Raw genomic sequence first — 13,032 nt, forward strand, 5'->3', positions numbered from 1 at the left:
CACTGCCCAGCACACAGTCAAAATTTCCAGCTTGTACAAAAAACTAAAATGTGTACATGTGCATTTTCTTGCTACATCCCCTTCGATTCAGAAAGTAAATGACCACACATATTTCTGCAGCATGCAAGCCTCGTAAGAACTGAGTCGGTACAACGTTGAAGATTATCACAATACTAATTTAAGTATTATGTGGTCGAAATGCTCGGCCTGTAAATTTGGCTGAATAAAAGTCTATTACTACTACTTATGTGGCACACAAAAAATTCTTCAAAATATGCAGCTAATCACCCCCAACAACAGCCTTGCATTTCCTCAATATCAACTTAACGAGAAATTAAGCGTTTCTACCCCTTGCCCACACCTTGCAACTGACGCCTGTAGTTTCGAGGCAGACAGGCGTCTCAAATGTGACCTTCGCCTTGCTGCTCTTTCACTTCATATGAAACGAAACCGCAAACCGCTGAAACTGGCGACAGCAGAAGAACTCGGGTCATCTGCAGCAGTAGTATCGACACCGCATCTCCGTTATTTCCGTTACGTCACGCCTGCCGTTCATGATAGAGCGATAGATAGAGCTTTTCTGTTGGCGAGGCCGACACAAAAAAGGTGTGCGCGGATCGCACTCGAAAGTCCGTCAGTAAGTAGCAACGCTTTGTGTAATTTACTCCGGCCACCTTGCGTTAAAACGCCTAGCTGTAAGCAAAATTATTAGAACTTGCTGTCATGCGAAAACAGATCTTGCCGCATCTTACGTCAGGAGAGACGCAAAACTTCATCAATGAACACTTTCGCTGTCAGGCCGCGGCACATTATTCTAGAAAGTTCTCTGTTGATATTTACTTTACAAGACGCCGGTCTGTGTGCTGTCATTAGACCGTTTAAAAACAGTAAAATGTGCTGCGATGCGCCACTTAACGCCGTCGGAGGCGCCTCTTCGCTGGAGTCTTATTCCATCCATCACTGCTGTCGCATGGAATCGCGGACTGTCAAAACGCGAATCTCGTCGATTCCGAAATTGTGATCGTTTGTCTTGAGTTATAATTGTAGAAATACGGGCGTTTAATCGCGCGTTTTGTGACTCTCAATTGCGTTTTGTGCTCCAGAACGATTGCGCAAGGCCCGAGTCATGCCCAAGACCTTGCTGCAGTGCTACAACAAAGGGTGCCTAAAGAAATTCGATCCCGATGAGAACGCGCCAGGTAAAACTATCGCTTTTACATTCATTCTAGTTGTTCACTAACTTATTACCGATTAAATCATCTGACATACTGCGACAGTTCAACGTCAGGCTGGCCTGCTTTTATTTTTTTTTAAGCACATTTTTTCGAAGAGACTGTTCTGACCTATCTTTGCCTCGACAGATGCATGTGTACATCACCCGGGGAAACCTGTATTTCACGATGCCTACAAAAGTTGGTCGTGCTGCAAGGCCAAGACCACGGATTTCACAGAATTTCTAAACATCAAGGTAAAAAAAGTTGGTGTTTATTTCAGTGTAAAGCAAATTAGGGGTTACTATCAGTGAAATAGCCTGAGGGTATGCACTTAGAAACAACTACCTCTTTCCCCCTTCCTTGTCTCATAGAGAGATATCTAGCACCAACTCCATTGCCAGTAAGTGGTCTCGAAAATTTAATATGCTGGGAATAGTGGTGACATCAGCTGTGCACTGTTTAACATCCAGATGTCTTGCTTGCCCTTTCTGTTTCACACATATATTTCTTCCAAATCATTCGTCTGTACTTACGAATAAAACAGGGGGACCTTAGGGCTGATTTTCCTTAATTAGATACAACCCTAAATGAGCACCGACACTAAAATCTTCCATATTGTTTTTTTCTGTTGCATTAGGTAGCTGATGACCAACTTATAATGACTAGAAAACTTATTTGCCCAAGTACACAATAGTTAATTATTTAGAAAAGGTGTTATAGCACTCAGTCGCAGTTCCGGTTCCAGAGAGCACCAAGTGAGGCGGGACCATAGTGATTTTCATGTAAACATAGCTGGCCACGTGAGTGCGCAAAACTGAATGCTCGTGAGCACTGTGTTGATAACTTTTTCAATGACTGCTTCGTGGGTGCTTTGAGGCATAAATATGCATGACCCTCCAAAGAATGCTCTGACAAGGCAAAGACATCAGCTTTTGTACTCTCATACAAGTCTGTCCCTCTTTAGTTAATGGCTTGCACTGATGTTTCCGAAACTGTCATGTTGGTGGAACACAGGTTAGTGATGTCCCAGGGAGACGTTATCATTTACATAAATTGCAAGTTCTGTTGTGATTGACGCACAGAGGTCAATAAAATTCTGATTGTAATGTTATCATACTGAAGTGCATTAAGCTGCGACCGTGACGTCATGTGCAAGCTATCTATTGAAAATTACTGCTAGGAGAGAGCGCTCGCAGGGATCGTGGCAGCGCACACAAACTTGTGACACATGGGGCTGTTGCTTGTTTTCCCGAGAACCAAAAGCACATTTCACGTGCACTCGACATAACATGTACTTTACGATTGATTTTAAATATGCTATAAGCTATACTATCCATTGATATATTATAGATGCTGCACGGGGGGGGGGGGGGTCCACACAAATACATCTCACAAGTTATCCCACCTTCAAAATTGTAACCTTAAGACCAAGAACCTTAAGAGACAAGAAGAGAGCAGAGTGGATTAGGGAACAAACGGGGGTTAAGGATATCATAGCTGAAATCAAGAAGAAGAAATGGACATGGGCGGGGCATGTAGCGCGTAGACAGGATAACCGCTGGTCATTAAGGGTAACTAACTGGATTCCCAGAGAAGGCAAGCGGGTTAGGGGGAGACAGAAGGTTAGGTGGGCAGATGAAATTAAGAAGTGTGCGGGTATAAATTGGCAGCAGCAAGCACAGGACCGGGTTAACAGGCGGAACATGGGAGAGGCCTTTGTCCTGCAGTGGACGTACTGAGGATGATGATGATGATGATGATGACTCTTTTAATGAAGACCAACAGATACTTCTGGTGCTCCACATGATAGCGCAACTGTGCTAGAAGCGAACACAGGCCACTGCAGACATTGACCATGAACGAACTGCTGGGAAGTTGTTCGAGGGAGTCGGTGAATGACATAGCATTAATGAGCCTACCTCATTTACAGATTACACAATTTTCTTTAATAAACTGGATTTCACTTTCAGGGTTGTACAAAATCGTACCATTTGGACCAGAAGCCCCCAGAGTCGCCAAAACCAGAAAGAAAAATTGATCCTGAACTTGAAGCTCAACTTGAGGTAGGTCATTGTTTTTTATGCCCGCTATGCCGATAACAGCAGTTATCGTACAGCAAGTTTATTGTTGCAGTTTTTGCAGTTAGTATCTGCTTTAAGGCGTGAAGCAGCCTGTTTTGCAGAAATTCTGGTGTCGGGAGCTTTTCGTTGTGACTGAAAAGTTTCAAACAGTGGATTCAAGTCGGTATTCAACCGAGGCATTCTACGTGGCAGTGATTGAACGAACTGCTTTGAAACAAAAGTCCTATGCACTTATACTAAACCCTTTTAGGTGTCTGTCTATGTAATACTGCTTGGCAGAAGTGTGAAGTCACCCCAGGTGTTGTACCATGTGAATTGTGTTACAATGCATAATTGATAATCATTATTAGCCACAGCATAAACAAATTGGGCAGCTGTACAGAGCACATATTGCTGTATGGACATGTAGTAGGTACTTCACTAATTTGCAAAATGATAAACCATGTTGTAGTGGGCATTTTACAAGTATACATGAAGCAGGCATTGTAGGATTGTTTGAAACAGCCAGTGTTTTTGCTCAGATGTTCCTTTCCTCAGGACAGAAGTGAAGTATCTACTGAGAGGCAAATGTGAAGATGTGAACGGAGCCTGAACGCAATTTTGAAATGCACTTTTGAAGGCGAAGCTCAAGTGTTTGAGTTTTTGTGTTATATAAATCCCGAATCAATACTGACAACATTTTACAAGCTCATTGTGCTGGCAGCATGGGCCATTCAAAGCATTAAGATGTGTAATATGGGATTTTAAACGTGCACATTGGCGCTGATTGCAGCGCCCCACCACATTTTGTTTGAGCTCTCACTTGTGTGATCGATCGAATTGTCTTCTTAGTGTTTGTAACGGCAGAGAAAATGCTAGCGGCTATTCTATCTTTCGTTGTGCTACAGCTCAAGTTGGTCCACACAACTGCACCATCAGGAAAGTACTTCCACTATTTTGTGACAAATATCTGGTGAATCACAATATGCGACATTCAACAGAACATACTGGCATCTCCTCTGCTAGCACTTGTGCATAATACAGGGTATTTCTTGACTTGTCACATGACTTTTTTTTTTTTTCAGGCTGCAAATAAAGAGAAAGCAGCAGTGCGTGCTCAGATAACTCCGATTATTAGACCTAATGAGAATGACCCACTGGTGCGGCTAAAAAGCTCCATTGGTTCAAGCCTGACTCCTCTGCTGAGCAAGCTTTCCCTGGAGAAAAAGGTTGATGCTCCTGAAATTGAAGGTAAGCTCTTTGCGTGCTTGGCACTTGGGGAGAGGGTTATCACCCAAATTACTCTCTGTGTGTGTTGTTGCTTGAGAGGGTCCTTTGGTTCATTCAGGCACGCAAACTGTCCCGTGTCGTACATGTCAAAGAAATTCTTTGGTGTCAATTCTTTTATGAATTTCACTTCAATGGCTTCGGCAAATCACGGCATCTTACGTTTTTGTCATAGGGGTTCTTCATGTAAATATGAACACATCAAAGCTGCACGCGTAAACCTGTCACTCGTTCAGTTTTCTCCGCATGCTATCGGATTGGCACTGTTGTTAGTACTAGACAGCAGCCCAAACAGTCAGAACCCCGACCCCTTATCCCCATGTCTCGCGTTGAGTTGCGACCATTCTGGGTTTCAGGCCAGTGGGGACAGACACGTCTTTTAACTGAAGGTGTTTATTCACCTTGGATACGTATCTGCCAATTGCAACAAGTACACCAGCACAGCCGATTAACACAAGAACACCTCAAAGATGGAGTGCGCTCCGCACTACTAGGGGTAACAACAATGAACAAATATCCAGCACATGTCAAGCGAGTGATAACCGCTCAGCTCACCTTGCTTGGCTTCTGCACACCGATTCTGGGTGGGAGTTCAAGCTTCATGGCTGGAGTGTTGCAGGGGTTGATGGTGGCAGCGTTGCTAGCAGATTGGCTCCGATCTGGTCCTTCACACCTCCCGAGACAGAGAAGCCCCTGAAAAAGCTATATGCTTTCTCAGGTTGAGAGGAGTAGTCTCCTCACAAAAGGGAGGGAATGGAGCATTTCGGCTGCAGAATAAGCGCAGGGTGCAAAGGGCAGTGGGGGCGGCAAAATGATCCCCCAATGCAACCCCTTATGCCACTGCGAGCGTAAGCATATCATGAGCGGAGACGCCGCGTTCAGGACACCGGATTGCTCACGCAACCCCACAATATTCAACCCGAGATTTGCAGCAGTATGTCAGTGTCGCGTCGCAACAAGTGTGTTGGGCTCTAGGCGAGACTTGAAATTCCTGGTGCATTTTATAGAGTGCATTACTCTACCAGCTAGTGAAATGCCCGTGCCCCTTCTATTTTTTTGAAGTGAGCCGAGATCTGCATCCCTTCGAACAATCACTTATCTGTGATAAGAAGCTGAGTGCATAAAGTAGCATACATCACACTGCAGCATTGCAGGGTTAAGCAGTTCATATAGTCTATGTCACAGTGTCGTAGCATTACCGTTTTCTGTTGTTTTTCTTGCACTTATTTGGTGGTCAGAGTGACATGATACCCACATATCTACAAGATCAGCTGTCCGCGAATATGAAATTGGCATTGCTGAAATGTCGTGGTCTGCATTTCTTGTTTGGTTGTAACTCAACTTATTTAATGACTTCGTACATTTATTTATAATGGTCAATTTAAATTGGTACGCTGGGGCAGCTCCCAGCACGTACTTCCTACAAGAAACCAAATGAGGTCGACGCAGATTTGTGAGGCTTTAATGAATAACAGTTTTCAAGAAATTTTTATTTTGATTGCCTTTTTGGAGTTATCTCAGCCAATCTGCGCTTTATTTTGCAGCTGATAACATTGTTACCGTTGGCACAACGTGCAAGAATGCCGGTTGTCGGCAGGTGAGTTCCTTTTTGTAGCTGTAACACCTGATGGCAGCAGTGATGGCCGACACTGCTGTAGCAATTCACAGCGTTGTTTTGGCTTGACTTGTGTACAATAGATTCAATGTAATTATAACAGGGTGCATCACCTGTGCCATTGGTAACTTCGCACGCCTAGATCGGACTAGCCATTCTTCAGCAGCATTCATCTTCATTTCTGAGGAAGGTGAATGAACCAGCCAGTGGCAGCATTAACTGCACTTCCTTTTGATTAATCCGATGGTCTAGTATTTGTAGGATCAAGCATGTGATGTTTAGGGTCAACACGCATGTAGCACGACCTCTGAGGGTCACTGCTGCGACTACATAAAGCTCCTGCCTCCCGTCCTTTCGCTTCAAGGGCCTTGAACAGGCTTTTCCGGTATTTCCCATTTCTTACTTGTAAATGTCATGCTGACCCGTCATTCATTCCACACCCATAGATCAGGTCACATCTTAATGCCATAATTTTATACTCTTTACAGACCTTGTACGCTTCTATATAGTGTATGATTTTAGGCCTCTATGCATCTGTAATACATCCCATCATCGTAATCATTGGTCACTGCTAACATCACCTGCAAGACATGGTGCTTTTTGGCCACCAATGGCCACAAAAAACTACTAATCATTGCAGGGATAACATGCTTAGGTACTTGTGTTTGTGCTGTCTTTGTGAGAAATTGGGCAAAGTTTTGGACTTAATTCTTTGCTCAGGAGTGTACCTATAGTCTACAGTAAGATCCCAAGCAAGCACCCCCCTCCATAATTTGGGAGATTTGAAATATCAATCAGTGGACTGAACAAGTGCCTCCTTTCCTTCATTTTCGTTTTTTACTATTTGAATTTGCTTGATGAGGGCGAATAAAACCAATGAATGCATTCATATATTATAGTGTTTCATTAGCAATACGGGTGTGGTTTCATTATTTCTCGTAACTGTTCCGTTGCCACTTTGAAGTTTGATGCGTGACCAAACTAGCCCTCCCCCCCCCCCCCCCCCCCGAATCTTGTCGGAATATTTTTCACAGTATAGGGATAGAAGGGGCTTGCTTGATTTTACACTATGCCATCCTAAGGACCAAAATGTGCACTACGCGTGTACTAGAGATCATCTATGCATTGCTTGCCCGTTGCATTTATCTGTGAATATGGTTCATGGCATAACTAGCTGTTTTTCGCAACTATGACCAATTTTCTTCTCTCTTACGGTTGTATTGTGTAAAAAACTTTATTTAGCCAAGGCATTATTGGCAGTGGCTGGAAAAATTTTCAGATGACACAATAACAATTAGGATTACTGCTGCTTGAGGGTATAATATAAAGCTGAAGTGCATCAAAAATTTCAGCCTAACCTGAATGGATGCTTGTTTCTTCAATTTCTCATTAAATTACTTCTCACTTCATGCAGCTTTGTCCTTTGATGTGCACGAAATTAACACTGGTAAAATATACGAATTGAAAACATATGTTGACTATTCTGCCAAAAAACCTCTTGCTGCAAATGCGAGATTAACACTGCATGCCTCTCGCCTCTACGTACGCTTTGAACATCTCAAGCTCTTTTCTTTGGCAGGTATTTGTCACCATGTTAATATCTTCTGCCATTTTCAGACTTACAAAGGCGAACAAAGCAACCTGGACACCTGCTTCTACCATGCAGGCTATCCCATATTTCATGAAGGGTACATTTTTTTCTTTCTCGATGCTGCTCAATTTTTCAGCCCAATAAATTCAAAGGCAAACATTTTTTTCTCCTTCTCTACTGCAGGATGAAGTACTGGACTTGTTGCCAGCGCAAGACGTCAGACTTTGCCAACTTTCTGGAGCAACAAGGTTGCACGTCAGGCAACCACGTGTGGATAAAGAAGGTATGATGTCGCGCAGAAGGCCGTTCTGGTACTACATTATCGCGTCAAGCGGTCAATTGTCAAGTTATGGTAAATGGGAGCAGCAGCGAGTGACTTCGTCTCAAGAAAGTCTGGTGCAACATATACTGATCGTTCCAGAAACCTGAAGCAGTCGATTTGGCAGTGCCGTGTCAAGAGACTGTGTTCCAGGTAGTTGCCGCCAGTAAAAATCCGACGACAGCAGAAAAAAATTTTCCTTTCTTTCAAACTTTTTTTCTTATTGTGGTCATCAGCTGCTACTAGCGTGCACACTGCTGAACTCTTAGACATCTTTTGAGTATTCTGTGGACTTACAAGTGCAACCTAACCTAAGAAGAAAGCTGGCAGGAAAAAGATGTGAAGCTGTTTATGGAGTGGGTTTCACCATATTAATTTAAATTATGTTGAAGGAGGCTTGAAGGAAATGGAAGCAGCAGATTTTTCAATCATTTGTTGTATTCCCACTAGTAAGCGGCATTCATTAAAGATGATATTTGTTTCGCAGCAAGATCTTATCGGCAGTCGCCGTGATGGTGTAGCGGTTAAGGTGCTTGGATGCCAACTTAGTGGGTCTGATGCCGGCTGCGGCGGTCACATTGCGATGGAAGCTAAATGCTAGGGGGGGGGGGGGGGCATGTACTGTGCGGTGTCATTTCTGGTTGAAAAAACACCAGATGGTCGAAATCACCAACGCCCTTCCCTACAGCATGCCTCATAATGTTGTGGTTTTGACATGTAAAACCTCGGATATTAATAATTATTATCGAGATGTTATGAGCAGTGCTGCTCTTGCCCACGTCTCTGGTATTGCTGTATACTGCTGCCCACAAAACGAACATTGCCCTTTGCAGAAAACTGCCGAGGCACAGACGTCGTGTCGTTACGACTGGTACCAAACTGGAAACTCTGTGGTGATCAGCATTTTTACCAAGGTGCCCATACCCGATGAATCATACGTGGAGGCAAACTCGGTCAAGTTACACCTGCACATTACCTTTGGGGAAGACCGCACAATCTACGATGAAGTTATGGTGCTTCACGGAGTGAGTGGTGGACACTTATGCACTTCAAGTTTGTCACTCACTATGACAAACCACTTCACTGCATAATATTGCTGGTGGTAACTTGACTAGCCTTAACTAGGGCCAGCAACATTTGTTACGATAGAAACATGAATTGCCTACTAGTGTAACATTTGAAGAAAGTTCCGTTGACAAACTGCATTTGTTTCAGGTCGTGTGGCTATAACATCTCTCCCTAAGATCAAAGATACTCCTTTGTTGCTTGAAGTAGCCTACTCCAATGACCTGCCACCAACTTCTAACGGGAGATTTGAATACCACAGAGTTTAAAATTTTTTGAAGCAGAATACTTTCAACAAAATAATAAAATACTCCCATGTTTTTAATTTTATTGTTATAACTTTGCGAGAAAGGGTATGTTATGTATTATGTTGTACATTACAACAAAAGCATGCCAGTGTCTCGTAATCACCAGGTATAGTTGGAAACAGCAGCTTAAGTGAGTCATTTCCATTTCATTACTATGCAAAAGTTTTTAATCAGCATTCGATAATCAGTTTAGTCTCTCACATAAGTCACAAACACTGTTTTTATTTCACCTACCATTAATATGCAGTAACTGTGGCATACTGCCAATGCAAACTTCTGCTTATGTGGCTTCTGTTGACTCTAGAAATTTGTTTCTTCTACGCAACAGGTAATTGATGTGGAGAAAAGTTTGGTGCAGTACCTTGGAACCAAAGTGGAAATCAACCTCAAGAAAAGAGACGCTGTAGGCTGGAGGCTGCTGACCCTTCCACCACAAAAGCCACGGATTCAGGATGGTGATGGAGACATTGAAGACTCGTGAAACAAGCTTTGTGCCAGATATGCTGCATGGCTGCAGCTCGGGCAGCGAAATGTCGAGACAGTTCATCTAACTTAATTGGAACATCCTAATCAAAGAACATGTGGTTATTAAATAGATTTGACTTTGTTTCACATTTCATTTGTCGTTTAGCTTTCTTTCTAAGCACATGGGCAGTGGTTGTGTTCACGATTGTTTAGCCACTTCACACGCAAACTGTCCAGTTTCAAAAGTCTTTCATGCATTTCAAGTGTACACCTACGTACTGTGCAAGGTCAGTGCAGGTTAAATACCTCATGGTCTAAAATTTTGGAGCCCTCCATTACGTTGTGCTTCATTATGATATAGTGGTATTAGTGCATAAAACCCCACCAAATTATGATTTCAAACACAGCTCACTAATTGTATTAAGCAGAAAATTGTATCCAATTGTAAGGCTTAATAATATTCCAAAGCAAAGATGAATACTACTAATAACAGCCGGTGCAAAAAAAAAAAGACATGAAAAATAATTTGCAACACACTGTTTTAGCTAGTCCAATTTGTTACATTACTATTACTAATAATGGCACAGTGTGAGAAATGTAAATATGGTTTGATAAGAGGTGCCGTAATTGTCTGAAGGTTAGATATGTATGCTTTTGCGAAATTACGACACATTAAGAATTAGCACCCACAGCCTCGTATTCACACCTTGAAGCTGGATTAGATGCAAAAAAGAAAAGTCAGTTTCCCCAAAAGGGCAAAGCAATGAATGCAATAACAACATATTCGAATGTTTTATGAAGCAAGGCTAGCATTTTCGGGAGCAATATTAATTGTAGTACACATGCGCTTGGGAAGTAACCAAGCTTCTTGCGGCGTGGCAACAGCAGATGGCCACAACAAGGCTCGAGCGTAGTAACTGCGATGATGAAAAGCGTTTCCCGTGGCAGCGTATGCTGGTACTAAGGGGCTATACGTTGTGTGTTGTCGCTGGTGGCAGTTTGTTACGTACCGCTCCAGGTACAGTTTTGGCACCGTTTTTTTTCATGTTGAAAGTGCAGCCCGTAGAAGCTCCTGCCTACTGTGGGTGGAGCCAGAGCCCCCGCATGACCGCTCACAAGATAAGTGGGCGTGCAGATGACCCCGGCCCGAAAGGAGCTGTTCGCTCTGCAGAAAGGGGAGGCTAGCGCATCCTTCCCTGTGTTGTGTGAAACATAATGCTAAGGAAAGTATAGGGGAAATTATTAGACTGAATTCGTAATGTAAATGGGAAGAAAGAAAAGTGGGTGAAAAGATAACTTGCTGTGGGCAGGAACCGAACCTGCGACCATCGAATATTGCATGGGTGTGTGTGTGTGTGTGTGTGTATATATATATATATATATATATATATATATATATATATATATATATATATATATAGATATATATATATATAGCTCATTAATATTGTGTCAAACACGGAAAAACAAGCCCTTAAGTATACACTCTTCACTCTTAATATATATAGATGTATATATATGCATGAATGACGGCGATGGCAAAAACTAGGCGAGGCTGTCTATATAATTTAAATTGCTATCGCAATAAAATATTAAATGCAGTCACATGACAACTGCCTTTAGAGATCTCTTGAAAAAAGTTTTGAGCAAGTACAGTGTACTTGTGACTGAATAATACAGGTTCAACAGCATAGCGACGCATTATGGTGTTTTAATCGTACGTGTGCTTTGATACGAGTGACACAATTCACCTTCAAAGCAGTTATCTACAATACCAGCGTACATTGCCTATTTGTGTACATATATTCATATATACAACGTTGGTTGCAATTCTTCGTAATGTAGTGGCACAATTGGCATATACTGTACTGCAAGCCGGGTGTCACATCTGACCCCGCTCTCTTGCAATTCGATTGCCGTAGGACCTTGACACTATGTTCCAAGAATCCATGTACCGGTCCATGCACATGGATATACATTTCTGAAAGGTCAGAGAGAAGAATGCATTAATGAGACATGGCTAAACATCACCACACAATGATGATCAGCACTACATAGCTTGCGGCTTCTGAGAAGAGTAGGCAATTGATTACTAGTACCAGTAACAGCTGTAGGTATCGCACCCATAATACCTTGAATGAAACTGTCTCTATTACTGCAATAGATCAGCTGTGGGGTCAATACTTCATAAACAATATGAGGCTTGGATGATGATGATAAGCACTGTCCTTGAACATGCTGTCTGACCGGCCTTTCCAACACTACACTCAATTACGATTGGGGATCGGCTGAATGTAGTCAGGAAGATTGAACACTTAAACGAGCACAGCCGATCACATAATATTGTATAGTTGAGAAGACAGACCAATATATAAAGTTCGTACAGGTCCAGTAAACATATTACGGCGGAGATTTCTCTACCCATGCCCCGAACGTGTCGCGCGCACCTCCCTGAATAAAAAACGACGTTTCAGCGTGAACACGCGGTGGGTCAACCAATAATCACCAATAGTCAACCAACAGTCAACCAATAAGGGACAACCAATAAACTGACCTGTTCAGAGTTGTCCAAGGACGTCCCAGGCTTGGAAATACACTTCTTAAAGCACTTCTCGGTCATTTTCTGAAACGAGATTTCGCAGTTGAGGGGCGTGCGCGGGTACCACTGAGGGAGGTGACCTTCCCTGTAACGGCCATCTCGCACGTGTCGCATGCAGTAGTGTCAAATAGAGTGTTTCAATCAACGTACGTTGCGAACGAACAAGAATAAGCGCAAGAGACTTCCAAGAAGACCTCGTAAAAACAAAGCGCGCTTTCGTAACAGCGTGCACCCGACCGGCATGGATTATGCCATTGCTAATCGTCACCTGCAATAACTCCTGAGCATTTGCAACGGCGATTTGCTGTTTGACCTGGTCCATCAGCTCCTCCTTTTGAGCTCCGGTCAGTTTTCCGGCCGGTAAACCATCCATCGTAAGCGTCGTTGTACAATTACGAGCGGTGGAGCCCCTATGTAACGAGACGAATTTCCAACCACGTGAAAAAAAATACACCCGGATTCCCGCACCACCGCGCTACACGCACAGAAAAAGAAGCAGAAAAAGAACG

The 13,032-nt window shown here is 43.0% G+C and overlaps 2 protein-coding genes across 2 annotated transcripts; one reads left to right on the forward strand and one right to left on the reverse strand.

Annotated features, from left to right (window-relative positions):
- Positions 1 to 525: 525 nt before the first annotated feature.
- LOC119174704 (cysteine and histidine rich domain containing protein) lies at positions 526 to 10,073 on the forward strand. The gene is made up of 10 exons (XM_037425737.2): positions 526 to 637; positions 1,104 to 1,199; positions 1,362 to 1,468; positions 3,185 to 3,277; positions 4,360 to 4,525; positions 6,106 to 6,158; positions 7,794 to 7,864; positions 7,951 to 8,050; positions 8,920 to 9,111; positions 9,788 to 10,073. Exons 2-10 carry the CDS (start codon positions 1,127 to 1,129, stop codon positions 9,938 to 9,940), a joined length of 1,008 nt encoding a protein of 335 aa, XP_037281634.1. The 5' UTR covers positions 526 to 637; positions 1,104 to 1,126; the 3' UTR covers positions 9,941 to 10,073.
- A 1,542-nt stretch (positions 10,074 to 11,615) lies between these two features.
- Positions 11,616 to 13,022, reverse strand: LOC142790151 (mitochondrial import inner membrane translocase subunit Tim13-B-like). The gene is made up of 3 exons (XM_075885140.1): positions 12,792 to 13,022; positions 12,479 to 12,547; positions 11,616 to 11,905 (listed from the first exon to the last, which is right to left on the reverse strand). Exons 1-3 carry the CDS (start codon positions 12,894 to 12,896, stop codon positions 11,807 to 11,809), a joined length of 273 nt encoding a protein of 90 aa, XP_075741255.1. The 5' UTR covers positions 12,897 to 13,022; the 3' UTR covers positions 11,616 to 11,806.
- Positions 13,023 to 13,032: the final 10 nt, after the last annotated feature.

This window comes from Rhipicephalus microplus, unplaced genomic scaffold, assembly GCF_043290135.1.
Source record: "Rhipicephalus microplus isolate Deutch F79 unplaced genomic scaffold, USDA_Rmic scaffold_72, whole genome shotgun sequence".
NCBI classification, from domain to species: domain Eukaryota; kingdom Metazoa; phylum Arthropoda; class Arachnida; order Ixodida; family Ixodidae; genus Rhipicephalus; species Rhipicephalus microplus.